The sequence below is a fragment of the Delphinus delphis genome, chromosome 18 (assembly GCF_949987515.2).
Source record: "Delphinus delphis chromosome 18, mDelDel1.2, whole genome shotgun sequence".
Classification (NCBI taxonomy): Eukaryota; Metazoa; Chordata; class Mammalia; order Artiodactyla; family Delphinidae; genus Delphinus; species Delphinus delphis.
Window position 1 is genome coordinate 76,129,279 of NC_082700.1, and position 27,754 is coordinate 76,157,032.

Consider the following 27,754-nt stretch of genomic DNA (forward strand, 5'->3'; position numbering starts at 1 on the left):
ATCTAGCCTCCAGCCCCCAGGACTGAGAAATAAAGGTCTGCGGTGTTTCATTACAGCTGCCAAGCTGGCTGAGACACCCCTTTCCCAACAGAGAGCCCCAAGCCTGACCTACTTGTTTTCCATTAAATTTCTAAGAAAACAAAACTGTTGTCTCACGGCTCCCCTGTCTTGGCATCTCTTAAGAACAAAGCCACACCCTACCCCCAGAAAAGAGGTTTCTTATTTAGCAACTGCCCGGGTGACCCACACAGAGGTCAGCAGAGACAGAGCTTTTAGTTTTGCTTCTATTATCGGAACTCGTGTCTTCAAGACAACTAGGCAGATGGGCCAACCTAAATACCTGGAATTTGTAGGATTCGACGCAGCTTTTAAAGATAGAGAGACGTGCCTTAAGCTCACAGCCATCACTCGAGCACCCCCAGCAAGGAGCCCATGGGAGCACAAATAAAGTCTAAATCAAAGTTCTTCTCAAAATCCTTTTTAATAATACGTGTGGCTCACAATGCTGCAACCGATATAAAAAACATTGATTCCTGATTTTGTATAAATTAACATTTATCGAGAATCATTACGATGCATCAGGGTACAAGTACCGAATGGTAGGACCGAAGATAAATCACAGTGAGCAGAAACGTTTGAAAGTCACACAGGTGCCGAGACAGCCGAAAACCTTCTGTCAGAGGCCAGGTGTGAAGCCAGGGCAGCCAGGGGACGGCGGTCTCTGGGAGCCCAGCTCTGCAGGGGGCTCCCCTGGACGGTTCGTCCACTCCCCACCTCCCAGGGCAGCGATGTACGTGGGGGACCAGTCACGGGGACCTTCGCTACTGGCTGGCATTTCCACCCGGTCTCCTCCTCCGAGTGCAGTTCTACAAAGTGAGCCCCGATCTTCTCCTCTGACCGTCCGTGCACCCTGGGGGGCCGGGCCTGGGCACGTCAGGCGCAGCACCCAGATCTGGTCCGTGCGGGCGGCCTGGAGCTGGTGATGTCCACGGTCTGCGGCGGCCCCTGGGCCCTCTGCTGCAGGATCACGGGCACCACCATGTCGAACAGGGTTTCGAACAGCAGATCCACGTTGTGCCCGGTCTTGGCGCTGGTCTCGAAGCACATCTGCTCCGCGGCCGGCACGTCCTTTTCATCCAGCATCTTGTACTTGAGGATCTTTTTGTAAAAGGCCATCGCGTCCTCCGGCTGCACCTGCTTCGGCAGCCTGGGGGCTGCACAGCCGCCGCCGCCAGCCAGCCCAGGGCCCTGCCCTCCTTCCTGGTCGCCCTCCCCGGGCCCCTCCTCACTCAGGTCCACCTTGTTTCCCACGATGGCGAAGAGGCAGTCGGCGCTGGCCGTGTCCGTCAGGCCCAAGAACCTGTCCTCCAGCTCCAGGAGGCTCTGGGCATGGTTCACGTCGTAGGTGAGGATGACGGCGGCCGCCCCCCGGCAGTACATGGAGCCCAGGCCATGGAACTGCTCGCGCCCTGGGGGCGAGGGGGGAGAAAGATACAGTTACCTCTCCTCTCTGGCAGTGCCCCCCGACCATGCCACCAGGGACCCCTGGGAGGGACCATGGAATCGTGACCCCAAACGTAGGTGTGGCTGGAGCTGAACGGGATGGAGACCATGCTGTGCAGAAAGACGGGGTGATGGTCAGTCCCCACGGCCAGCAGGTCCTGCACAGCCCCGTCCACCCACCGCAGTGAACCCACGAGACGGAGGAAGACAGCCGGGCCCTGCTTTCCCCCAATGGGCGGTGGTGTGGCTTTTGCTCCTATCTCTGCGTCTTACACGGGGATGTTTACCGGCGACGCTCCCGCCAAGGGTCCTGCTCCTCTCGATGACACACTCTGTGCCACCTCCCAGCGTGGCAGTCGTGCTGACGTGGCACCAGGCAAGTCTGCGTTCCCGGGGAGAGCAGAGCTCCCCGGGCCCAAGGCCCTGCCCCACCTCCAAGGCCACCTCCCCACCCGTAGGCTGTGGACCTCCTGGAGAAGGCCTCAGAAGTGAGTGTGTCAGAACAGAGAACACGCACAGTAAGGAAATGCCCTCTCTTTGAGGGAAGACAGACAGAGCAACTTCACTTTCAAGCCAAGCTGGGCGCCGCTGTGCACGCCACACGGCGAAGCAGGTATGGACATCCCGTCACCGACGGCTGGCCCCACCCCTGAAGCCTGGGCCCCGGCCTTCCCAGAGTGGGGAAGTGACAGCGGATGCAGACGGCCCCGGGCCCCCCAGACCTCCTCCCACCTCTTCCTCCCTCCCTCCCCTGCCCGTGGGCACCAATCAGGGCTGCACAGGCCCCAGGTGACAGCCCCTGTGCAGGGGCTGAGGCCTTCCTTGCCTTTTCAGTTTTAAGGGGAAATGGGTGTTTTCTAAGTTGGACACGTCACAGCGAGAACACAGCATAAATCTCCCTTGGGCCGACCTCCTTCTCTCTGGTCCTTTGGGGAGAGGGTGGGCACTTCCCGGGGCTTCTGCTGACTGTGACTCCCCAGGGGGCCCTGGCCCCCTTCCAGGTCCCCCTTCTGTCCCGGCCTGTCCTTCGTCCCTCTGAGCCCCGACGCAGACGCTCAGCACAGCCCCAAGTGGAGGTCTCGGTCATGCAGCTAACAGACACCTGCCTCCACCAGGGAGGACAGGACCTGTGGCTTTACTCGCCCCCCACCCCCCGGCCCCGCGCTCGGTGCCACTAATGTACTGTGTAAGTGAAGCCACAAATCATCCCCTCCATGTGTTTTTTTTTTTAAAAAAAGGACAACACAGTTTTTCTCTCATGTAAGATTTCTTGGTTTGTTTCGTAACAATTTGCTCTCATTTGCTAGGTGGTAGGAGCCTCAACCATGTCAGAGGCCGAATTCACACCCTGCACCCATCTCAACTCCCACCTTTACTCTGAACTGCAGACCCAGGGGAAGACACTGGGGGAGGGGAAGAGGGTAAGGAGAGGGGCAAGGGAGAGGGAGGGGGACAGAGGGAGGGAGGGAAAACCTTGATGGGTTAAACCCCCAAAGAACTGAAATTTCGTCACACTTGAATACCTTTATTCCTTCATATCAAATCATTGGAAGCCCTGTATGTAAAAGGCCCAGATCACAGTAAGCGGCAAGGCCAGTGCCCCTCACCTTGGGGTCTCCGGAGGCCAAGTGTGACCACGTTTGTTCCCAGGTTTTCCCCAATGGCCCCCTTGGTTTCCCTTCTTCCTCATTCACGATGGAAAGACGGTTCACTGACTCCATGGAGGGAAGTTCATAAATGCAAAACGGGGCCCCTCCTGAAGCCGTCCCAGGCCCCGGGACCAATCACACCTCCTACGGCTGCCGTCTGAGTTCACACCCTCCATGGGCGGAGGGAAAACCCCCTGGACCTGGGTGTGTAACAGAGAAGAGAAAACCTGACTCCATACTGGATCTATTCCTTTGGCACTAACCCTGGGCTCTGACGCCTGTGCTGAGTCATGCTGGCTCTGCCCCTTTGTAAAAGAATGTTGCCTAGAGCCTGAAATATGCAGGAGAGCCCATTCTCCAGGCTCTGACCTTTAAAGGTATAACTCTTTTCCATTCATATAGAGATAAAGTTGCAGAACAGAAAAATAACAACTGTCTTGTTGGAGATTTATAGGAACGTTGTGCCCTGACCTGTGGACAGCTGCGAGAACCAAGGATACAGGCACCAAGGACGTGCAACAACCAGCCACACCCCCTGCCGTTTCAGTAGAAAAGAGGCCTGGATTCTGTTAATAATTGGGAAAGGTGGGTCTTTGGGACCGCCAGTGCACCGTCTTCTCGGTCCGCTGGAATTGCAAATAAAGTGGTTTTTCTTTGCCCCAAAAACTTGTCTCTCAATTTACTGGCATGGTGTGCAGTGAGCAGTACGAGGTTGGACACCATAACAGGTAGGCCTCCCTGGGAGGGCCCCCACCCCACCCTGCTCCACGGAGGAGCCCAGGATTGATGTCACCTGAAGCGCACTTGCCCACACTCACTGGTCCTTGCAGACCTAATCAATCACCCTTGACATGCCTCTCCCTGACTGGAATCCGGACTCCCGAAGAACCGGGCCCGGAGTTTGCTTTCATTCCTCTGTGGGGTGCATGTGAGGCAGCAGCCCCCAGACAATCATTGCGCCTTGAGCCTCTGTGCTCCGTGCCACCCACCCTCCAAAGCACCCCACCCTCTCGGTGCCCGCGGGACCACATTTCCTCCCTGAAGGACGAGGCGGGTGGGGCAGGTGGGTGGGCAGACAAGGCACCAGGGAGGACAGGGTCAGGGTGGGATCGTCTGCCCCTGTCCTGGATGCAGATGCAAAGACCCCCGTGTCAGTGACGGCAGTGGACTGAAAGTTGCCCAGCTCTTACGTGCCTGCACAATGCGACCATCTGAGTCCACACTCCCCAGGTAACACCAACACTTCATCCCTGACATCCTGCACCTGACCCCCCCGCCCAGGGCTCCTTCTCCATCAGGCAAAGCACCAAACCCCCAGCTCACCCCAGCAGCAGCCCCCAGCCAAGCCACCTCAAGATTCCCCCCGACTGCCTCTGATGAAAGGCTGTTCCTCTGCTGCAGTCTCTAGTTTGGGCTACAGAGCCCCCCGTTGACTACAGTGGGGACAGAGGCCAGGAGTCCATGACCTTGAACGGGGAAAGGTGTAATCTCTATCCTCACCATCCTCTAACTGAAAGTTAGCATTTCCTTCCATAGACACATTGCAACAAACCAGAAATGGCTACAGGAAGCAAACCCTGTGCTGTGTCGCCGACAGAAATAACAGAGGCTTTCAAGCCACACTGCAGTTGTGAATGTCTATCGTCAGCTCAAAATCTCAACGGCTATTAGACCTGCCCGTAAAGAAAACCTGGTTTCCTGGGAAAACTTGGTGTTTTATGGCATGCGTTGAAGTTCAGAAAAAGGGTCACAGGCTGGTGCCACTCGGATACAAGGGGATCCGTGGCACAAAAGAAATGGAGAAGCCCTGGTCCAGGGGTCTTCGCAGCTCGTATGGAAGGCGTGACACCTCCACACAGCTACTTATACAAAATATAGCGATCTTTGCCGTTAAACCAGGTTTCAGCCAAACGGCCAAGAAATACAGAGGAGTTCCACCCCAATCATTCTGAAACGGCGACATGCTGGCCTCAGCCGGCTGCCAACGTGCCAGCCCTGGAGACAGCGGCCTGCAGAGAAGGACGCCGCGCCCAGAAGGGCCACACGGGCTACATCTGACAGCCATCATCTCCCTCGCTCGGAGCAGGACCCCAAGCCAGGGACCTGCTTCTCCAGCGAGGCCCCAAGTGGCCCCCAAGTGATCGGATGGGGAGGCAAACTGGAGAGGGTGACGCCCCGGCCAGGACCGGCAGGAGTTGGAGGCACGCGTCCTGTGATCCCGCAGTGGTCCCGAGGACTAGAGCCACTTCCTGGAAAGCAAGTTCACAGCTGCTGGGCTCCTGCCCCGCTCTGCTGGGAAAGGCAGCCTGCCTACCCTCGGGGTGCTCCGGAATTTGGCACCCGAAGAGCACATTCCCTCCTTCTGCATACCAACAGCAGGTCAGCCCTCTGACTAATAATTTAATTATGAAAGTCTCGTGTCAAATTACACTGTGAGCTTACGGGCAGAAACCAACCAGCATTCTCCCATCCCTTCGTGGACCCCCATGGGAGATGAAGAGCAACGCGTCTTCCAAAACTGGCAATAGGAAACTTTAGCCAAGAAGCAAAGAAAACCAAGAAATGCTTCCCCATCATTACCACTGAGCTGGGACCCTTCCTTTCACACAGGCTCATCTCATAGACGGTGAGCCTGGCAGCAAGAGGTTTTTCCAACAGCTAAAAATGCCGTCAGCTCCCACCCGCCAGACTTCACAGGAGGGTGACAGAGTGGCGTGCCGGCCATCCCGGGAGAATCGCTTCCAGCTCTGTTACATAGTTCTCTGAGGACAGCGGGCACCTGTTCATGCCTAGGCCCAAAATAGTTTTCCTTTCCAGATAAAAATGTCTGGTTTGCCTTTAAAAAACCAAAAAAGTAAATAATAATAATACCCAAAGAGAAAGCAGAATAACTAAAGGAAGTAGGAACTAAAGCATCCCAAAGCCAGCCTGAAAAGAGGTGGACAAGAGCTGCTGATCAAGCCCCACGGTCTGCCAGCTCCCCATCAACCAGCGCAAACAAGCCAAATGCCGTTACCCCAGCTAAAGAATTTACAATTATGCAGTTTCATGCTTCAAATTCTTTATATATATATATATATATATATATATATATATATATATACACCACATCTACTTATTTTATTATTTTATTTTGGCTGCATTGGGCTCCACTGCTGTGCGCGGGCTTCCTCTAGTTGTGGCGAGCGGGGGCTACTCCTCGTTGCGGTGCGCGGGCTGCTCATTGCAGTGGCTTCTCTTGTTGCGGAGCACGGGCTCTAGGCATGCGGGCGTCAGTAGTTGTGGCACGTGGGCTCAATAGTTGTGGCTCGCGGGCTCTAGAGCGCAGACTCAGTAGTTGTGGTGCACGGGCTCGTGGGATCTTCCCGGACCAGGGCTCGAACCCGTGTCCCCTGCATTGGCAGGCGGATTCCTAACCACTGCGCCACCAGGGAAGCCCCCCATGCTTGAAATTCTTAAATATCATTTTGGATGTAATCTGGAGCTTTAAGGCTGCTTTCAAAGGAGCGTCGTGCCCATAATCAGACAGGCTAGTCCGACAGGGAACAAAGGTTCTGAATTTAGTCCTAATTGCATTTAAGTGGGAGCCTGGTATTTCTGGCATCACAGAGGCGGTGAAGACTAAGTGGGGAGGTGGTGAGACAAGGCCGCTTGCGGTTGGCTCTGGGCGTATTGGAACCTAAGGCTGCTGAGTAAGTTTTCCAGTAGTCTGTGAATGTGCGCTGAGCCGGAAGCCAGGCCCCTGGTGCTAGCCCATTGTAATGGCAGCTCCTGGACCCCTCAGAGCGATGACTTCCTCATCGGTGATGGGCTTGAACTGGGATGCTCACAGGTTCCCTTCCCACGTACTCAAATCGGGTATTTCTCTCTCTCTCTGTCTCTCTCTCTCTCCCCCTCTCTCTCTCTGTCTCTCTCTCTCTCCCCCTCTCTCTCTCTGTCTCTCTCTCTCTCCACTTCTCTCTGTCTCTCTCTCTCTCCCCCTCTCTCTGTCTCTCTGTCTCTCTCTCTCTCCACCTCTCTCTCTGTCTCTCTGTCTCTCTCTCTCTCCCTCTCTCTGTCTCTCTGTCTCTCTCTCTCTCTGTCTCTCTCTCTCTCCCTCTGTCCCTCTCTCTCTCTCCACCTCTCTCTCTCTCTCTCTCCACCTCTCTCTCTCTCTCTCCCCCTCTCTCTGTCTCTCTGTCTCTCTCTCTCTCCACCTCTCTGTCACTCTCTCTCCCTCTCTCTGTCTCTCTGTCTCTCTCTCTCTCTCTCTCTCTGTCTCTCTCTCTCTCTCTGTCTCTCTCTCTCCCTCTGTCCCTCTCTCTCTCTCTCTCTCTCCCCCTCTCTCTGTCTCTCTCTCTCTCCACCTCTCTCTCTCTCTCTCTCCCCCTCTGTCCCTCTCTCTCTCTCCACCTCTCTCTCTCTCTCTCTCTCCACCTCTCTCTCTCTCTCTCCCCCTCTCTCTGTCTCTCTGTCTCTCTCTCTCTCCACCTCTCTGTCTCTCTCTCTCCCTCTCTCTGTCTCTCTGTCTCTCTGTCTCTCTCTCTCTCTCTCTCTGTCTCTCTCTCCCTCTGTCCCTCTCTCTCTCTCTCTCTCTCCCCCTCTCTCTGTCTCTCTGTCTCTCTCTCTCTCCACCTCTCTCTCTCTCCCTCTCTCTCTCTCTCTCTCTCCCCTTCTCTCCCCAACCCAGGTCCCTTAGCACCAATTCCAAAGCTGCAGCTCTAGGAGTTTTGGCAGTCTCCTTTACTTCGTGGTCCAATTCTGGGGATGCCAGGGCACTGGGCTAACCCTGCACCAGCCCTGAGGCGGCAATAAGAAAAATCACAAGTTGTTTCCAGTTTAACCAGCACAGCTGAGGGTCAGGCTGCCAGGCTTGGCGTACGTGGCCCCTGCCGTACAGCCTGCCATGGCATTGGAGACAGGGGTCGGAGAGAGGGGCCCAGCCTCCTTCACCTCCAGGAAGCGGCCTGGGCTCCCTGGCCGTGGGTGGACCGCAGGGCTTCAGGACGGGTGGACGTGGGACTGCCCAGGAGCTCTGGCCTGTCTGTGACGCAAATCAAGGAGTGACTGTCTCACTTAGGTGTATCCTCGTTGTTGCATATTACAGAATTTCCTTCTATTTTTCAAGCTGCATAATAGTCCATTGTATGCATAGACCACATTTCCTTATCTATTCATCTGTCAAAGGACATGTAAGTTGCTTCCATTCATGGCTACAGTGAATAAAGCCGCAAGGAACTTGGAGGTGCTGACAAGTCAGTCGCAGGACAAACACTGCGCGACTCCACTTCTAGGAAGCATTTAAAATAGTCAGATTCATAGAACCGAACAGCAGAATGGTGGTGGCCAGGGTCTGTGGGGAGGGGACATGGGGAGTCACTTAGCCACGGGCATAAATTTTCACCAGCACGATGCAAAACTTATGGAGACGAGCTGTGCAAACGCAACCCGGTAGCTGAGGTCAGCCACAGTGTAACGTGCACTTAACAACATGTAAGAGGGTAGCTTAAAGGTTCTTACCACAATAAAATAAAATTAACAAACAAGAAATGACACGTTAAGCTTGGTGTCGCCAACACAGTTCAGGGGTGGGCGTGAGTTATCCTGATGGTTAAGGAGAAACACAGAATCTGTTAACAATACCACCAGCATCCGATCAGACACATCCTAGAACGAACTCCTGATATGCAACAAAACTGGCTGGACGTGGATGGGCGAGTCCAGGGCAGCTGGAGAGGGAGGCCAGCTGGCCACAGCGGACGGGGTCCCGGGGGAGGACCTAACAGGTTTGCCGGAGCCCCAAGTCAGGTCTTCAGAATCACAGATCAAGAAAGGCACTGTCCATTCCCCCAGAGAGCCGATTCCATTCTCTACATGTGGAGTGGGAACCCAGGATACCAATGGGGTGGTCTGCTACAGGGGATGAGAGATTAATCTCCATCATCCCTTCCCGGCCCAGGTACAGGAAACACTGGACTCATGGCCGGAAGGAAGCTGGCTCGACGTGACAACCGTCAACAAGTCCTCGGCGTTCAGCAAACTCACGCCGTCTCCCCAGTAACCACACCAAGTGGGCCTTCCCCTGCCCACATTTCACAGAGGGAGAAACCAAGGCACAGAAAGCACAGGATGTGGCCCACAGAAGCAGGAAGGTGGAGCCCAGAGCCAGGACACGGTACCGGAGACCAGGCCGTCTGAGGTCTAACCGCCTACAAAGAGCCCAACTCCCAGACAGACTGTCTGCATTAACCCTCACCGTGTGCCCTGGGGGCAGGTCCTTACTCCGTAGGCCTCTGTTTCCCATCACCCAAATGTGGACAGTACCCACCCAAAGGGGCCTGTGAAAACGGAATTAACTTACTCCATGGGCTGGAGCTGTGCCTGGCGCGTGTGAAGCCCTCCGTGAGTGCTGGTTAATTAAACCGTGACTCAGATTCCTCCCAAACTTCAGGGTCGGCTCCACCATCCCAGGGCCGCCCCCGTCTGAGCTCTTCATCAGCACATGTACTGTCCCCCGGGGCCCGCTGGTCACCTTTGCTGCTGACCGATCTCCTACACCTTCCGTATGTGTATGAGGCTTGCCTTCCGAGGACGACCTTCTCCCCATTTCTCGGGGACACTCTGTCATGTGGCTGCTACCCACTGCGTAACTGGAACTGAAAACCAGCCCAGGGCAGGAGGACAGAGGTCAGTGGCCACAATCACCCCAACCTGCTGCTAGACAATGAAGATCAAACGCCTGATTGCTTTCTCTTCGATGCTCCAGCGTCCTCTGGCCAGATGACCACCCCGAGCGTCGCGTCCTTTTGGCTTAAGTAGTTTTAAATAACCCAATGGGTGGTACGGCCGCCAGAAACCATGTTACAACACTGGCTGCACATTTTAAACAGGGGAGGGGGCAGCTTTTAAAAACTAGGGACGCTCGGACCCCCTACCCCAGAGCACAGGAGCTGGGATCCGGCAGGGCAGGGGTGTGGGTGTCCAATCCCTTTAAAAGTACCCCCGGAGAATGTGACGTGCAGCCGCTAAGCAGAAGTGGGAGGTAAGAGGCAGTCATTCAGGGTGAGAATCAAAACGACCCTTATTCCTTATTCCTCGTCAAGCAGACAGAACAGAACCGGGAGCGGATCCTGATTTCCTGGTAGAGTGAGGTCTACCAGGAAATCTAAGTGCAGACAGTGAAAGAAAGAGGAACTTTAAAAACGCCCACAGAAATATCGATGTGGCAACATGAAGATAAAAAAACCCAGATCCACAGAACCAGAGAGGGGAGCAATTAAAACTCCAGGGCGACCTCAGAGATGGGCCCCAGCACAGCCCGGAGAAACTCAGCCCAGAATGAGCAGTGACGCCCTTCCCTTCTGAGAGATGCTTAAAACATGAAACAAAATCCTTTTCTAAAGCTTCCAAGTTCCACCCGCAGCATTATAAATAATACTACCTGAAGGATGACTTTAGTTCCATTGTGTTCAGTGTGACGCGATTTGACTACAGGTTACAGTCACAGGGAAGATCTGGAACATTCCCTCTGCGTGTATGTGTCTCTACACTGATAGCGAATCTGGTGAGAGAACAGCCGTGGAAACAGCTGCCCCCCAGGAACGTTCGCAAAGAACAGATGCTTAGAGCTCTTTTCATGCAGTCAGAAGATGGGTCCACGTGTCTTCCCAGGGTGATAAAAGGGGTCGGCTGTGTGGAGCCACTGCTGGGCACAGCTGCCTCCACCTGTGTGTGCAAACTGAGGGGGCAACAGGGCACGGACACTTCATCTGAGAACCCACCCCCCACGCAGAGGCTCCGGGAAACGAGGGGGTGATCCACCACCGACCGTTGTGCCGTGCGTGACGCTTAATTTTACGTGTCAGCGTGGCCAGGCCGTGGTGCCCGGCTCTGTGGTCCGATGCAAGTCTAAATGTTGCCAGGAAGGTATTTTTTTTTAAGTGTGATTAACATCGGCAATCACTGACTTCGCAAAGCAGATCACCTACCATAATGTCGGTGGGCCTCGTCCAATCAGTTGAAGGGCTTTAAGAGCAAAGACTGAGACTTCCTGGAGAAGAAGGAACAATGTCCACATGGAGGGACCTCGTCAAGCAGACAGAACAGAACCGGGAGCTATTCTGGCTCTCAGAGCGAGTGCACTGCATGTGCTTAACTTTCCCAAGAGCTAACCCATCTACAGCACTCACTACGTCCGAGCCCTTTACACGCATGGCCATTTACTCCCTCCCATCCCCTGGCGGGGACTGTGGCCTCATTTGCACCCCCAGGCCTGAAGCAAACGCTGACAGAGGAGCACAAAGGCCAGGGGCGCACAGGCAGCGAACGGCAGAGGCGGGTCCTGAACCCCGGCCACCGGGTCCAGGGTCCAGGGTCCAGGGGCTGCACTGTCAGATCAAGTCCTGCTCCGAGAAGGGTTAGCGGGACAAAACTGGGCTCGAAAAAGAATGGCAGTATTTCAAAGTCTAGAATAAGTAACAATGGGATGCTTTCTGCAATAGCTCTCTCATCAGAAATTGAGCAAATCCCAAAAGGCAAGAGAAGCACCAACAGCGAAAGCAGGAGTCCTCCGCTAGAAGCACGTCCCACAGGGTGTGGACGCCCTGCAGGGATTCTTCTCAGATGGTGACAGCAACGCCAAGACGGGGCTGGAGGCTGCCCCGCACTTTCCCATCTACGCGGGCTTAAAGCTTGGCCTCAGCGACCGGGCGGAATCACCCAGGGAGCAGACCCTTCCCACTGCCCTGCCTGAGGGTCACCTACAGGAACCTCACGAAAATTCCACGCAGGCAGAGACTGATCCAACAGCCACCAGCTGGAGATGAAAGTCGAGAAGTTGAAAAGGAAAAAAATCCTACCCCACCATATTACTGGGGTATCTTTTCTGCCAGAAGGAAGACCTAAAACCTCAACACAGATTAATGAATGACACCGTCAAAGGCGGTGATGAGATAACACTTTAAAGATAAACTATTATTTTAAATCCAATAATCCAACTTAGTTGCTTGCATTTATAGGTCCTTTAGTTTTGTTCTTAATCGTCTGTGACCATTAAAAGGCATTCTAAACATAGCCGTGCTTCCTGACACAAAGGCCAATGATTATTCTTTGAGTCTAGGAAGCCCACGGGCTTACACTAGTAATGAAATGAAAAACAGCTTTTCCATTTCATCTGACTACCAGATCAATCAGCAACTATTTAACGAAGGTCATCCTGACCCACGCCTGTAAAATGAGACTTTCTTCCTTCTATAAGTAAAGGAACCCAAACCCCAAATGATTTCCAACTAAAGAAATGGCAACATACGGGGAAGAGGAAAAGTGTTTCAGAAAAACGGATTTCTTTTCGCATTTCAATACATATACAATGACATTTACCCAAATCAGCATACGTGTCACCTCTGCTGTTTCTGTTTCGCAATTTGAAGGCTGAACAAAAACCAAGAATACATCATATGCCGTACGAACCCCCCAAATACTTACCTGCACATGAGTTAATCCCTTGCCTGTGACTCACTGACGGGGCTTCATGAAATAATTCTCAAGGTCATATAATTATAACTGGAATTTAATTCTCAAATTGCTTCACTCTTTTCAGACATGGATTTACTAAAAATAATTCAATAACAAGACCAAATAATTCAAATAAAGGGACCTTCTTTAACACTCTAGTATTAAGAAAAAAGGCAAATCCAAAGAAAATACACTTACGTAACAGATTTAACTTTAAAAAACAAAAACTCTCACGTACCAGGATATTAAATCCAATATCCTTTACCTTCAACAGATACTCTGCTGTCCTGTGAGAATTACTTTTTAAAATGAGATTATCAGGGGCTTCCCTGGTGGCGCAGTGGTTGAGAATCTGCCTGCTAATGCAGGGGACATGGGTTCGAGCACTGATCTGGGAGGATCCCACATGCCGCGGAGCAACTAGGCCCGTGAGCCACAGCTACTGAGCCTGCGCGTCTGGAGCCTGTGCTCCGCAACAAGAGAGGCCGCGATAGTGAGAGGCCCGCGCACCGCGATGAAGAGTGGCCCCCGCTCGCCGCAACTGGAGAAAGCCCTCGCACAGAAACGAAGACCCAACACAGCCAAAAATAAATAAATAAACAAATGTGGGGTTAAAAAAAAAAAGAGACTATCAAAGAAAAAGTCAATTATTTGCGAAATTCTCTACTTATTAAAGCAGGAAACTAAAATCATTTCAGATCTTTTGAAGCAAGTTTTAACTTGTTTCAAAGACAAGACTGAACTGCAAATACCATGTTAAGAAAACTCTTTAACTCTATAAAGGGTTTTCTCAAGATATTAAGTTATCTAGAATGGGTTCTTATCTGGAGTACCCCACTCAGTCAATACCCCAGTTATTTCTAACAGAATGTGTCTGTCTTCTTCTCCATAATATAAAGTCTTCTGAGAAATACACAGCAGAGAACAAATGTTTTCCTGTTACAATCACCTCCCTTATCCGAGGTTTCACTTTCCGAGGTTTCACTTTCCGAGGTTTCAGATGACACTTGGTTAACCACAGTCCAAACATATTAAATGGAAAATTTCAGAAATAAGCAAGTCATGTTTTGAATTGTGTGCTGTTTCACTACAGGGTATTGTTATAATTGTTCTACTTTATTTTTAGTTATTGTTGTTCATCTCTTACTGTGCCTAATTTATAAGTTAAACTTTATCATATGTATGTACGTATAAGAAAAATATAACATGTATAGGGCTTGATACCATCCACAGTTTCAGGCATCCACTGGGGGTCTCGGAACGCGTCCCCCAAGGATAAGCGGGGAGCGCTGTAATTCTAACCCAAGGGAAGTATATGAAACCTTTTCTGAACAGTCCTACGGAAACAAAGGATCTTACGTATGTTTACAATGTCTAGGTACCTCTTGCTTAACAGATTGGGTGTGTTCTAATAAAATTCCCTAGAAAGTACATTTTCCATAGACACACATTGTAAAATCAGAAACACCTTCTGGGGATGATTGGGTACCTAGATATAACTGTATCAATTTAACAGTGCAAAAACCCTTTCAAATCAATCATATCAAAGTATTCTGTTTGAACTCAGTTTACCATATTTAAATATAATGATATTATGCTATACATAAAAGTAAACATTTTAAATAATTCCCTAGAATAGACAAATTCACAGAGATAGAAAGCAAAAAAGGGGTTACCAGGGGCTGGAGGGAGGGGGATGGGTTTTGTGTTTAATGGGGTTGGAGCTTCAGTTGGAAGATGAAAACGTTCTGGAGATGATGGTGGTGACAGTTGAACATGCTTAATACCAGCAAGCTGTACACTTAAAAATGAGTAAAACGTTGTGTTATGTGTATTTTACCACAAAAAAATCCCCTATGGTTAAAAATAGACAGACGATAGAGAGGTAGAAGGAAGATGATGGACAGATGAGTGACAGGTAGAAAGATGATGGACAGATATGGTAGAACTGCATGTAAAGACAGCGCCAGCGAGCGCCAGTGGCCTGACCCTTGCCCTTCTGGAAACTCACAGCTCATCTGCCCGCGGCTGCAGCAAGCCCAGGCTCATGACCTGGACCTTGAATCACCTAGCGATGCGGTTAAAATGCAGGTTCTCATTGGGAAGGTCTGGGCGGGGCCTGGATTCTGCGGCTGCCGCCCTGGGGCTCCCACGAGGAGCAGTGGCAGGGGGACGGTGACCATGGAGCAGTCCCGGGAGGCTCTCATCACCCCAAGACGCGTGCAGCAGTAACACGGCCAACCCTGCAGCCCAGCCCTGCGTGTGCCGCGTCTGCACGTCCCCCTCTGCCGCCCCCTCCCTGGTCCTCGGCGCCCGGGGAACAGCTACAGACAGAGCAGCTGCTCAACTGGGGAAGCTGAAAGGCGACACTGCCGGGGCCCGCGGTCACACAGTAACTAACCAGAGTTAATCAGACTGGAAATCACTTAGGTTCGGAATGTGCTTTTGCAATTGCTATAGAAAAGGGGCCCGGCTAAGAGAACAGTAGGTCAACAGGCTTTGAAAAGTGGGAGCAACGTATCCTCACACAGCCCAGGGGTTTTTGAAAACAAGCCACACACGGCACCGTGATGTGAGGCCACACCACTCACAGCCACCCCGGAAGCAAGAGCCTCACAGGAGGGCTCCCGTCACGACAGAAACTCAGAAAGTGTTAAAAACGTCCTCCATTCACATGGACTTGTCCTTTTTCGGGACAAGCGGCCAGGCAGAAAGGAAGAACTGCTGTCCCCTGACTCCCTGGGATGGCATCCTCACCAGTTTCCTTCAATCAGCTGAATCCCGTTCCTCTAACCGAGTCAGCTCGTGCTCCCTTCAGGTCGGCACAGAGCCCACCCTGGCTGCAGTGTCACTCCGAGCGCCACGCAGAGTGTCAAGCTAGATGGGTTTGCACACACACGCACACACAGACATGTACAACACACACATGCACGTGTATACCTACATGCACACACATGCACATGTACAACACATTCAGACACACACGTATACCTACGTGCACACACGCACACACATATACCTACAGTACACACACGCACGTGCACACGTAATGCACCTCGTCCTCCCCACCATTAGTGGCACAACTGTACGGATCTCGAAGCAGAGGCCCAGAGCAGCCACACAGCTGCTCAAGGACCCGCAGGACGTAAGCAGCTCATAACCCCGACAGCGGCAGGAATACCTCGGGTAAGGCAACGCCAGGCGATGAGCTTTAATGGCGGTGGAGGGCCTCTGAATTCTGTTAGGACAAGAACGAGATCTGGGCAAGCATTGTTTAAGCAATTCCACCCTGACACGTGTTAAAAGACGATTTTCAAGAAAGGGCAAAATCATAACTCTCCCACAGATGCAAAAAATAAACACATGTTAAAGACCTTGGTGATCTCATCTAATGAGGGAGCCCGACCGATGTCACGAGCAGCTCAGAGACGTCAAGAGGGCACAGGTGTCCACGGGCCACAGATGCAGGAGCCCTGGGTTCACGGAGGAAAACAGGAACACGCAGAGAGCAGCCCAGGAATGATCAAGTCTTGTGCAAATGGAGGCGAACTGCTTTCTCCACAAAGAAGAGTGACCATCACATACCCTCAACTCTAACCCAGTCCCTAATAATGCCCTCCAGTCACCCACACACAGCAGGGGCACCTACACACCACAGGCCTGAGGCCGCCTTCCTCCGCCAGGCCTGTTCTCCAAGACAGAAGGGCTTTTTTTTTTTTTTTTTTTTAATTTATTAGTTTTGGCTGCGTTGGGTCTTCGTTGCTGCACGCAGGCTTTCTCTAGTTGCGGCGAGCAGGGGCTACTCTTCGTTGCGGTGCGCGGGCTTCTCATCGCCGTGGCTTCTCTTGTTGTGGAGCACGGGCTTTAGGCGTGTGGGCTTCAGTAGTTGTGATGCGTGGGCTCAGTAGTTGTGGCGCACGGGCTTAGCTGCTCCGCGACATGTGGGATCTTCCCGGACCAGGGCTTGAACCCGTGTCCCCTGCATTGGCAGGTGGATTCTTAACCCACTGTGCCACCAGGAAGCCCCCAGAAATGCTTCTGATGCCTGGGTTCAGGCATTTGTGGAAATACAAGTGGCCCTTCAACAATGGGGAACCAAATAAATATCATGAACCCAGGAAAAAAGCGAGGTCCCAGCCCCGCACCCTCTTTCAAATAGCAGATGAGAAATCACAGACAAACCGGAAATCAAAACTTCTAACGCAGGCCACTGAAATCAAAAGTTTTAAATGTAAATGCTAGTCACTGGCCGTCTAATAATATCCATCCTCCGTCACGGGTCCAGCGCGCGCTCACGCGGGCATGCGGGGGGCGAGGGCAGTAGGCCTCCTTCTCTTCTTGTCAGTGCCCGCTGTGCTGCTTCACTTGTTCTGCTCTGTCTGGGTGCTACCCAGGCGTGAGGGAGCCAGTCTGCATCTCACCCTGGTCTCCGTGGATGGCGTTCCAGGGCAGCGTGTCGGGGGAGCATTCTGCCCGCGGAGGGCACTGAAGTTAAGTGCCTGGGCACCCACGCAGTGGTGGGAAGAGTGGAAAGGAACCCACTAACTGCGATGAGAAGCCGACCTCAATCCGGGCTCCCCAGCATTCAGCATGACCTGAGCCTTAGCTTCCTGGCTTGCGAAAGGGAGGTGATAAAAATACCAAGCCCACAGGGCTTCCCTGGTGGCGCAGCGGTAGAGGCGCAGCCTGCCGACGCAGGGGATGCCGGTTCGTGCCCTGGTCCGGGAACATCCCACATGCCGCGGAGCAGCTGGGCCCGTCAGCCACGGCCGCTGCGCCTGCGCGTCCGGAGCCTGTGCTCCACAACGGTGAGAGGCCCGCGTACCGCAAAAAAAAAAAAAAAAAAATACCAACCCCACAAAGTAGTTGTAGGAAATAAGAGATACGGTCCCCAAAGCACTCAGCATGGTGTCTGGCACCGCTGAAGCCAAGGTAATCCCTGCTATTCACACAGGCAGGAGCCCCAGGAAGGAAGGGCCGTGAGTCAGCAACCTGGACGGCCTCGGAAAACACTTCGCAAGCCAGCTTTCCTCAGGACACCACCCTGATTTCTGAGAAGACTGTAGCAGGGGAGGATTTTAAAGCACAGGGGCCCCTAAAATGAAAAGAAGCGTCCACGATAGAGGGAAAGGCGGCAGACTTTGGTCAAGGAGTCACAGGTCCCTAGCTCCAGCCCCTTTTCTGCACCAACTGGTCCTCGGACGTTGGACAAATAACTTCCCGCGGCTGTCTCTTCATCTGAAAGAGGAAGAGGCTGAAAAAGTGGATCTTTAAATCCTGCTCTAGTTTTACAGGATTACACCGGACTCTGCGTGCCCCTGCGACGTGGGTACCTGCAATGGATATGCCAAGTTTACTGACACCTGCTGTGCTCGGAAATGAAGACCCTCCAGAGCTGAAGGATGCTCCTGCAATGGTCCGACTGGTCTCATCTTTGCTGCGAGCAAACCCAGAGAGGTCCACGCTGAGTTCCACTTTGCTCATAGGTCCAAGGCTATTTGAGCCAAAAGAATGGGAAACTGAGCAGTGGGCAGCTAAGCTATTTCAGAGACCTGAGGCCAGCCCACAGAGGCCAGGCCAGCGTGAGGGAAGCCACCAGTTCACACCCACTTCCTCCTGGTCCAAAGAACAGATCAACCAGTGTTTATGAAACGCTTTGCAGGAGACACACACTCAGCTTGGCCTTCTCTTGGAAGAGAAATACTAGTGTGAGGCTGGGTTCGCTTGGGCTGGGCAGGAAGGCAGCTCTCAGAGAAGAGCTGGTTTTGAAGGCTGGGTGAAAACACGGGGATAAGTGGCCGAGGCAGCTGTCACCAGCCTCCACGCGTGAACCTCTTTCCAAAGGACTCTGCTGATGAGACAGAGGGAGCCATTAAACTTGTCTGTTTTATGGCCAAGGCTGAAAGCTTATAATCTGGGTCTTTTCTTCCCTGTGCCTCTCTCCAAGCGCCCTGCCTTTCCAGCAACACTTCTGTGACGCTGGCAGAGAAATCAGCGAAATTTTCATTGCCTAATTGCCCACATGTGGGTGCGTCAAGTCAGCTAAGAAAAACAAGAAACAGACCGTTCTCTTCATAAGTGTTTAAGAGCTAACTAACTAGTTCACGACACAGACTATCTCCCAAGTCGGTACATGGAAATGTAAGTATCTCAACAATGGAAGCTAAAACAAGCACTGGCTTTTTAACCAGTGGTGTTGGGTCAGCTTGGTGTTCAACATACACTGACTATAAAACCCAGACGTCTAACTCCTAGGTGGTTGACCCAAGAGGTGAAAACTGACGTTCATACAAAAACCTCTATGTGAAAGCTTACAGTGACTACTCGTAATCACTCAAAACTGAAACAACCCAAATATCCTTCAACTGGTGGATGGATAACTGGCGATGGTATGTCCATACAGTGGAACGTTACTAACAATTAACAGGACTGAACAGCACAGGTGGATCTCAAATGCATTAAGCCAAAGAAGTTAGACTCAAGATGCTCCATCCTGTATGCTCCTAGAAAAGACAACTATAGGGGCTTCCCCGGTGGTCTGGCGGGTAAGACTCGGCGCTCCCAACGCAGGGGGCCTGCGTTCGATCCCTGGTCAGGGAACAGGACCCCACACGCATGCCGCAACGAAGAAGCCCGAATGCTGCAACTAAGACCCGGAGCAGCCAAAATAAATCAAATAAATCATAAATAAATAAATATTTTAAAAAGAAAAGAAAAGACAACTATAGGGACAGGAAACAGATCCATGTTACCAGGGGCTGGGGTAAGTAGAGAAGGTGACTCAGAGAGACCAGGGATTTGTTTTAAATGATGGAAATAGTTTGTATTTGGGTTGTGCTTGTGTTACACAACTGTATATGTTTGTCAAAACTCCTATAACTAAAAAATCGGGGTGAACTTTACTGCTTATGTGCAGACATTCAATAAACCTTACTTAAAACAAACCAAGATAATCTACCAACACCCAAAAACTATTATATAGGCAAAACTTGTGGATTTTTAAGCTACAAAGCCAAAAGCTTTTAAAATTCATGTGGGAAGGAAAACTCCAAGGTGTACCTCGATAGCACATTAAACGATAGCACATTAAATTGCACGTTAAATTGCCTTATACTGTCATTTAAAGAAGAGAACAGGTGAGAAGTTCTGAGTCAAGGTTGTGGCATATATAACAGAAGCACGTCTTTCCAGAATCATTTTTTGGAACTGAAGATGAACAAGAATTATAAATCAATAGTCCTTATACCCAGACATAACTATAATTCAAAACATACATGCACACCCTATGTTCATAGCAGCACTATTCACAATAGTCAAGACATGGAAACAACCTAAATGTCCATCAACAGATGAATGGATGAAGAAGATGTGGTACATATATACAATGGAATATGACTCAACCATCAAAAAGAATGAAATAACGCCATTTGCAGCAGTATGGATGGATTTAGAGATCATCCTACGAAGCAAAGTAAGTCAGAAAGAGAAAGACAAATACCATATGATATCACTTATATGTGAAATCTAAAATATGATACAAATCAACATATCTACAAAACAGAAACAGACTCACAGACGCAGAGAACAGACTTGTGGTTGCCAAGGGGGAGGAGGGGTGGGGAGGGAAGGATTGGGAGTTTGGGATTAGCAGAGGCAAAACTATTATAAGTAGGATGGATAAGCAACAAGGTCGCTATAGCGCATGGAACTATATTCAGTATTCTGTGACAAACCATAATGGAAAAGAATATGAAAAACGTATATATGTGTGTGTAACTGAGTCACTTAGCTTTACAGAAGAAACTAACACAACTCTGTAAATCAACTATACTTCTACAAAAAATTTTTTTAAATAAATCAATAGTCTTCATCTTTGTTTTCAGCACTTGGAAAGTACTGTGCCACTTCCTTCTGGCCGCCATGGTTTCTGATGAGTTATCTGCCATCATTATAATCTTTTTTCCTCCTTTGACCGCTTTCAAGATGTTTTCCTTGTCTTTAGTTTTTGGAGTTTGGGTTTCTTTGGGTTTATCCTGTTTGTGATGCTCTCGGATTCGGGAATCCTCAGGTTTATGTGTGTTGCCAGATTTGGACAGTTTTCAGGCATTATTCCTGCTATTCCTTTTCAGCCCCACCCTCTCTCCTCTCCTTCCAAGACCCCAATGACACGATGTTAGATCTTTTATCCACAGGTCCCTGCGGCTCTGTTCATTTTCATTCTGTTTTCTCTCCGTATTTCAGATCGGGTGAGCTGATGGTTCTATCTTCCAGTTCCTGGCTTCCTTCCTCTCTCTCCTCCATTCCCTCACTGAGTCCATCCACCAAGTCTTTTATTTGGGTTGTATTATTTCAGCTCAGAAATTTCCACGAGGTCTTCTTTTGATCTATTTTTCTGAGCCTCTCTATTTTTTCTCATTGGTTTAGTGCGACGGTTACTGCTCACGGAAGCTTTCTTGCGGTGGTGGCTTTGAAGCCTTGGTCAGATAACGCTGCCATCTCTGCCATCTTGGTGCTGGTATCTATTCATTGCCTTTTTGGATTCAGTTTGAGATCTTCCTGGTTCTTGTACGATGAGTGATTTCTGATTGAAACCTGGACATTTTCATACTGCGTTATGAGACTCTGGGTCTTACTTAAACCTTGCATTTTGGCTGGTTCCCTCTGACATCAACTCGGCATGAGCTGAGGGGCCGGGCACGTACTGCCTCTCTTCTGGAAAACGCCCAAGTTTCCCACGTAGCCTCCCGTGGCCCCATGAAGTGGGCAGGGTGGGGGCAGCTTGTTACCACCTGCCGGACATGAGAGCCCACCACCCTACCAAGCCTTCTCCAACACCCCCTAGTGGGGGAGTTGGGGTGCCTCATTACCACCAGGCAGGGGGGAAGCCCTCGTTCCTGCAAGGCCTTCTGGGTGGGTGTGGGTCCAGTGTTTCCTGTGTGTTGGCTAGAGTACGGCAGTTAGTGTCTAAAAGGCTTCTGTCTTACTGTGCTACCTCTCTCCTGGTCCTCGGGTGAGAGAGTAGCCTTTTTTGTCTTGTTTTGTCCGTAGCCTTTGGCATTTCTAAATTTCTGGTTTCTTGAGCTCCAAGTCTGGGATACATGAGGCAAAAAGGAAACCCAGGGAGCTCACCACGGGGTCACCCTTTGGATCCCGAGGTCCCTGGGCAGTCTGCCCTCTTCTCTCCATCTTTCAGAGTCTTCTTATGCTTGTTTTATCTATAATACCCCGAAGTTTTTAGCTGTAATTAGTGGGAAGAGGAGGGGAAAGTACTTCTGCTCCAGCTGCCCAGAAACAGGAGTCCCAGTATGTTATTCTCCGTCTCTAAACAAACTCGTAATATATCAAAGTCAAAAGAGACAGGAGTCTCTGAAGAGTTGTTTCAAGAGCACATATAATTGACGTCAGGAACCAGTGTTTCCTCACCAGGCATACACCGGCCTATTTTTGGCTGCATTATAGGCCCATGACAATGACATTTTTACACTGATTTTATCATTCAGAGTCAATACATCATTAAGACCATAAAACTGCAAACTTCGGCCGCTCCAAATTGTTCCCATTGCTTTCAACGACTTCATCCAGCAAAACTTAAGCTTAAAAAGAAAATACTGCAGAGTAAAATGCTCGTCTGTGGAGAACGTAAAAATGAATACAACCCAAATGCTTCCCTCCAAGAGCTTGTAAGTCAGAGGAAAGACAAACCGGTAACAAAACAGATAAAAGGCAGAACGCAGTAAGGCACACCAGGTCACGTGGTGGTACAGTCCGGAGCAAGCAGGAATCTGGCGCTACCGTGACTGCTTCACAAAGTATGTGACCTTGGAAGATGAGACAAAATTCAAGTTGGGGATCGCCAGGAGAGGGGACGTCCCGGAGAGAGAGATGCCACAAGCAAAGGTGAAAACAGAGGCGGACAGGGCACGTGTGACAGATTCCAAATAGCACCTCTGGCTCAGCCCTGAGGCACCTGACTCCATAACAGGAGGACAAGAGGAAGGGGGCCGCGAGAGTCTGTCATCACAGTGACGAAGCCCTCATTCTAAGAACAAAAACTCCTTTAAACTCATGTATGTACACACATGTACACGTGTGTAAAATTTCTTTTTCACAAAGAGGGAAGTTCTGTGAAGTCTCAGCCAGGTGAGAGGGGTTCAATTAGGAATCACAAAGGTTCTATGTCTCCTGCGAACTTAAAGACGACGAAGCGTGGAATTATCGCCCAGAGACATTAACATGATCCAGCTATTAGTTCACAGATGTGGTGGACCTCAATTAGTTAAAGTCTCCCGAATCGCACCACACTAGTGAGCCTTAAATACCTCCCCCCACCCACCCCCAGAATTCCCAGCACCTCCTCCAGGGAGACTCCGGGCGGACCTCCCAGCACGTGCAGCTGCGCCCTGGCAGCCTTCGTCCTCTGAGATCTCTCCGTACAATGGCTCTCTGTCCACCCTGCTGAGCCCAGACAGTAGATTTTCTTCCACCTACCCTAATACCCACATTCATATTCAGGTCACTGTTTCTGCTCAAGAAAGCAAAGGAATTCTACAAATGACGCCTTGACCCCAGAGGACGCCCATTCAGAATCTTCAGTAGTGCTAAAGATGTGACCCACCCACAAAGAGGTGGGCCTCCCACAAAGACATGGACCACCCACAAAGATGTGGACCACCCACAAAGATGTGGACCACCACAGAGACACTGACCCACCTACCAAGACATGGACCACCCACAAAGATGTGGACCACCCACAAAGATGTGGACCACCCACAAAGATACTGACCCACCTACCAAGACATGGACCACCCACAAAGACATGGACCACCTACAAAGATGTGGACCACCTACAAAGACATGGACCACCTACAAAGACACTGACCCACCTACCAAGACATGGACCACCCACAAAGATATGGACCACCCACAAAGACGTGGACCACCTACAACACAGGCTTTGCGGGCTTAGCTTCCAGATCCCGAACCTAATCTAAGATTTATTTCCAAGAACAGTTTTTCAGTAGGAGCCCAGGCTAATCTTAATCCAGGCCCCACCCTCCCCCAATCTAGCTCTGAGTGGACACCCGGGAGAAATCTGAGAGCTGCGTGTCAGAGCTTAACTGAACCAGGGGTCTCCTCAATCCCTAAATGCTAAACTCTTCGGGGAGTTTCTAAAACTACAGAAAGACTTTTAGAAAAGTACTTTCCTTTTTATGTGACCTAAACCAGGAGTCAGCAAACTATTTCTGCAAAGGGCCAGGGTGAATGTTTTTGTCTTTCTGTGCTCTATGGTCTCTGCTGCAGCCACTCAGCTCTGCTGCTGTAAAACACTGGGTGGGCGGGGCGCCAATAACACTACGTAGGGCAACGGTGAGGCCCAGGTCAGCCCCCAGATCTGCAGAAAGGGGAGGTCATCCGCTAGATGCCCCGTGTCACACCAATCCTGCTTGTCAGGATTAGGACCTCAAAACGCACTCAGCAGCTGCACTAATAAATTAAGAGAGCTAAAAGCCGAGTCCTCCACCACTGGCTCCGTGCACACGTTGCACGGGCTGTCCACCCACTTCTGTGCCAGTCTCGCAAGGCTAAACACGCAGCCCTCGCAGGCCGGTCCAAAGTGTCAAGGATCAGCAACTCTGCGTCCCCTGGCAAAGACGGCTCTTCTCCAGGCGGGTCCACAACGCTGCCGCCTCTTCCAACCTGAACGAACCCCACTTCCGACACAGCATCCCCACCATCCCCCGGATCTAGAAGCGGGGCAGGGGGCTGCGGCTTCCACGCAGAGCAGAAGGAGCGTGACCAGGGCTCGTGGTCCTCAGATGGACAGTCCATGTCTTCTGGCATCTTCACTCACGCCCCACCCCACGCCCCACAGATGCTCCCCCAGGACAGCACAGCCGTTCACAGGATGCAGGCTCTCGGTCCTGCACAGGAGGCCCAGACCTCCTAGCTAACTTCACGGCGTGAGCAATTACATTCCCCTCCCACAGAAACCGCGATTTCATGACCCGGAACTGCAGCATCCTCTCCTGAGCTGCACTAAAGTTGTTCAAGGGAAAGATCTTCAATCAAGTGCTCTGAATCTCACCTCTCTTGGAGCCACTAAGTTTGTGGTCATTGGTTACGACAGCAGTAGGAAACTAAAACTGATACAGGGAGTGGGATGCTGCTGTAATGAATGCAGAAGTGGCTTTGGAATTGGGCAACGCGCAGAGCCTGGGAGAATTCGAGAAACTTGGTGGAACCAGCTCCAGCCCCATCTACTGTCGCACTCCCTTGGAAGCAGTCCTGTGCCAGCTGACTAAGAGAATTACCTAACAGCCCAGAAAATCTCCTCTCCGCGCTCTGGCTCACGCACCGCTCCGCCGGCAGGCTTCGGGCAGCAGCTGTCATTTTTCTTATTCAACACCCTCCCACCCCACCCACGCCACGTGACCAAGAGTGGCGATCAAAACCGTGCACCCTCTAGCTGGTCCCCGTCCTTCTGCCTCAGCTACAAAAATTAAAACGAACGCAACTTAGAAGACAATGTGGAATATAAAGAAAGTTTAAGGGCAAGGCAAAAGGAGGAAAAAAGAGAGAATCGCCTAAAAGTTAAACTTTTGCATTTCCAACAAGGATTACCTAAGAGGCAAAGATTCATACCTGCCTTTTCCCTCCAAGCTGCACATAACCCCACCGTCCTTGGGGAGCCAGGCACAGAGGTGGCCTGTGTCACTGCTGCCTCTGAGCCTCGGTCACCCTGAATGTGTGTACACAGGAGGTGAGCAATGTGGAGAAGGGGCCTGGGGCCCCCAGTGCCCACACTCAGGGTTCCGGGAAGAAGGCGGCAGCCCGGGCAGCCAGGAAGTGAGTCGCTGCCCCCGGGAGCCCAACAAGATACCGAGGACATCTCATCAGCCTTATTACAAAATTCTCTGGCAGTCGAGAATCCAGCTGCACCACGTCCTTGGCACCGAAGAAGAAAGTGGTTGATCGAAATTACACTGCTCCTTCATACCTTGGATGCCAAGACGCCTGCTGACACCAACGGTCAGCTCCTGTTCCAGAAACACCACACCACGTGGTAAAGGTCAGCTTCCAACAGCAGCCACCAGAGGCCTCTGGGTTTGGGTCTCCCAGCTCCAACCCTGCATCACCCTCTTATAAACCAAGGACAGCAGTGAGGCCCAACCAGTCAACCAAAGGAGCCTCAGGACCAGCCTTGTACCAAACAGGCAGACGCATCGTGTTAACGTGGTCTGATTTCTACAGCCCTCGTTCCACCGCTACCAAATGCTTAGTGCCAGAGAGTCCGCTTAGGTAACGGATCTTAGAGGAACTTCACTCACTCTGAAGCCTGGAGGTGGAGAACAGAGCAGGGAAGGTACACTTGTACCTCGGAGAGGCTGTTTTCAGAGCATGTTTTCAAATAAATTAGTCAAGATGTTAACAGCCATAACAACAAAAAAAGACAGCAGCAGAGAAAGCAGGAGGGAGAGAGGAGGGGTAGACGTCCGAGAGCGGCCTTCATGAATTCAGTTTTAAAAACAAGGTGAGTTATAATCCTGTTTATTCAGCTGACTGGTGCACCCAAGTTGGCAATTTTAAAATTCTGGACCAGACCTTCCAGAATACATATCACTTCTTAAAGTGCAGACATTTAGGGAATTCCCTGGCAGTCCAGTGGTTAGGACTCTGTGCTTTCACCACCATGGGCCCAGGTTCGATCCCTGGCCAGGGAACTAAGATCCTGCAAGCCGCACGGCACAAGGTAAAATCAAACAAAACAAAACAAATAAAAAACTTACGTGCAGACATTTAAAAAGTCAGACCTTAAAGTTTCAGGCTTTCAAAAAGCCATGCCCATTGCAAACGGGCCATACTATTTACAGTTTATTTACTTGCGGTACCTTATTCGTTTTCACGGGGAAGGAAATATATTCTATTGTAACACTCTAACGTCAGTGTAATTATTGAGTTAACAAACTGAAAGCTTGAATCAAGACCCTCTGATATACTGTACTTTTGAAAAAACACAAATATACTACACGCACCAAAAATAATTATTACCTATCTTAAAAATGCTTCTACAGACAATCACTTCAAAACCCCATAACACACACGAGCCTAGATCACGCGGCTGATAAGTGGAAAATGCAGACATGCCTGGCACTGAGGGAGGAGAACTGAGTTCTGCTTCCTACTTTCCTGCCTAAACCCTCAGGGAGTTCAGAGCCTCTGTTTTCTCTTTTGTAAGGACAGGTAATTTATACTAGCTCTGCTCACCCCTCAGCAAGGCTGTGGTGGATAGCAGCTGAGATCCTGTCGGTGGGAGCACTTAAATGCCTCTGGTTGCCACTAGCTGGCTGGGCTGGGTGCTCTGGTACGCAAGTCACCAGCACACTCTCTGGAGCCCAGGGTGTTCTCCGGGACTGTCGCTAAGATGCACCCAGTGGCTGAACAGTTTCCCAACCAGCAAAGGAGTCAAGTAAGAGGGGCCAAGGGTGGTCCCACACTGTGACTAGGGGCCTGATCCCGGAGATGCAGACACCTGCGGAGCAAGGGCCGGATCCTGTGTGGGGCAGGACGTGCCTACCCTGGGGGACCCTGCCCTGGGAGACCCCGGCCCTGAGGGACCCCTGCCCTGGGGGACGCTTCTCTCCAGCTGGAAGCCCCTCACCCCTCACCTGCAGTGTCCCAGATGGAGATGTGGTAGGAGCGCCACTGCTTCAGGTAGAAGGCACCGCCCACCGTGCTGACCGTGTCCGGGAAGCGCCGCTCCATGTACCTCTGCAGCAGCGACGTCTTGCCCACGTTCATGTCCCCCAAAAGTACGATCTTCCCGTCGGGCTTCCTCATCTTCCGGCAGGAGGCACCCCTCCCTTTTTCCCGCGCCCTCTGGCCCGTGCGCCCGGAGTGCGGCTAGAGCAGCCGGACGCGCCGAGGCTGCTCAGACCCGGGACTCGCGGAGACTCGGACTCGCGGGGACCCCGAACTTGTACCCTCTCCTCCGGACGCCTGGGAATGCGGAAGAGGAAGCGCGTCTCCACGCTGGGCTGGAGCCTGGGACCCAGACCGACGGCCACCTCGGGCGCCCAGACCGCGGCGGTCGGCACCAGGTCCAGGGCGCC

At 51.4% G+C, this 27,754-nt stretch overlaps 1 protein-coding gene across 1 annotated transcript; it reads right to left on the minus strand.

The window, feature by feature from the left end:
* Positions 1-482: 482 nt before the first annotated feature.
* On the minus strand, positions 483-27,731 carry RAB20 (RAB20, member RAS oncogene family). The gene is made up of 2 exons (XM_059995509.1): positions 27,311-27,731; positions 483-1,469 (listed from the first exon to the last, which is right to left on the minus strand). Exons 1-2 carry the CDS (start codon positions 27,480-27,482, stop codon positions 934-936), a joined length of 708 nt encoding a protein of 235 aa, XP_059851492.1. The 5' UTR covers positions 27,483-27,731; the 3' UTR covers positions 483-933.
* Between the last annotated feature and the right edge of the window lie 23 nt (positions 27,732-27,754).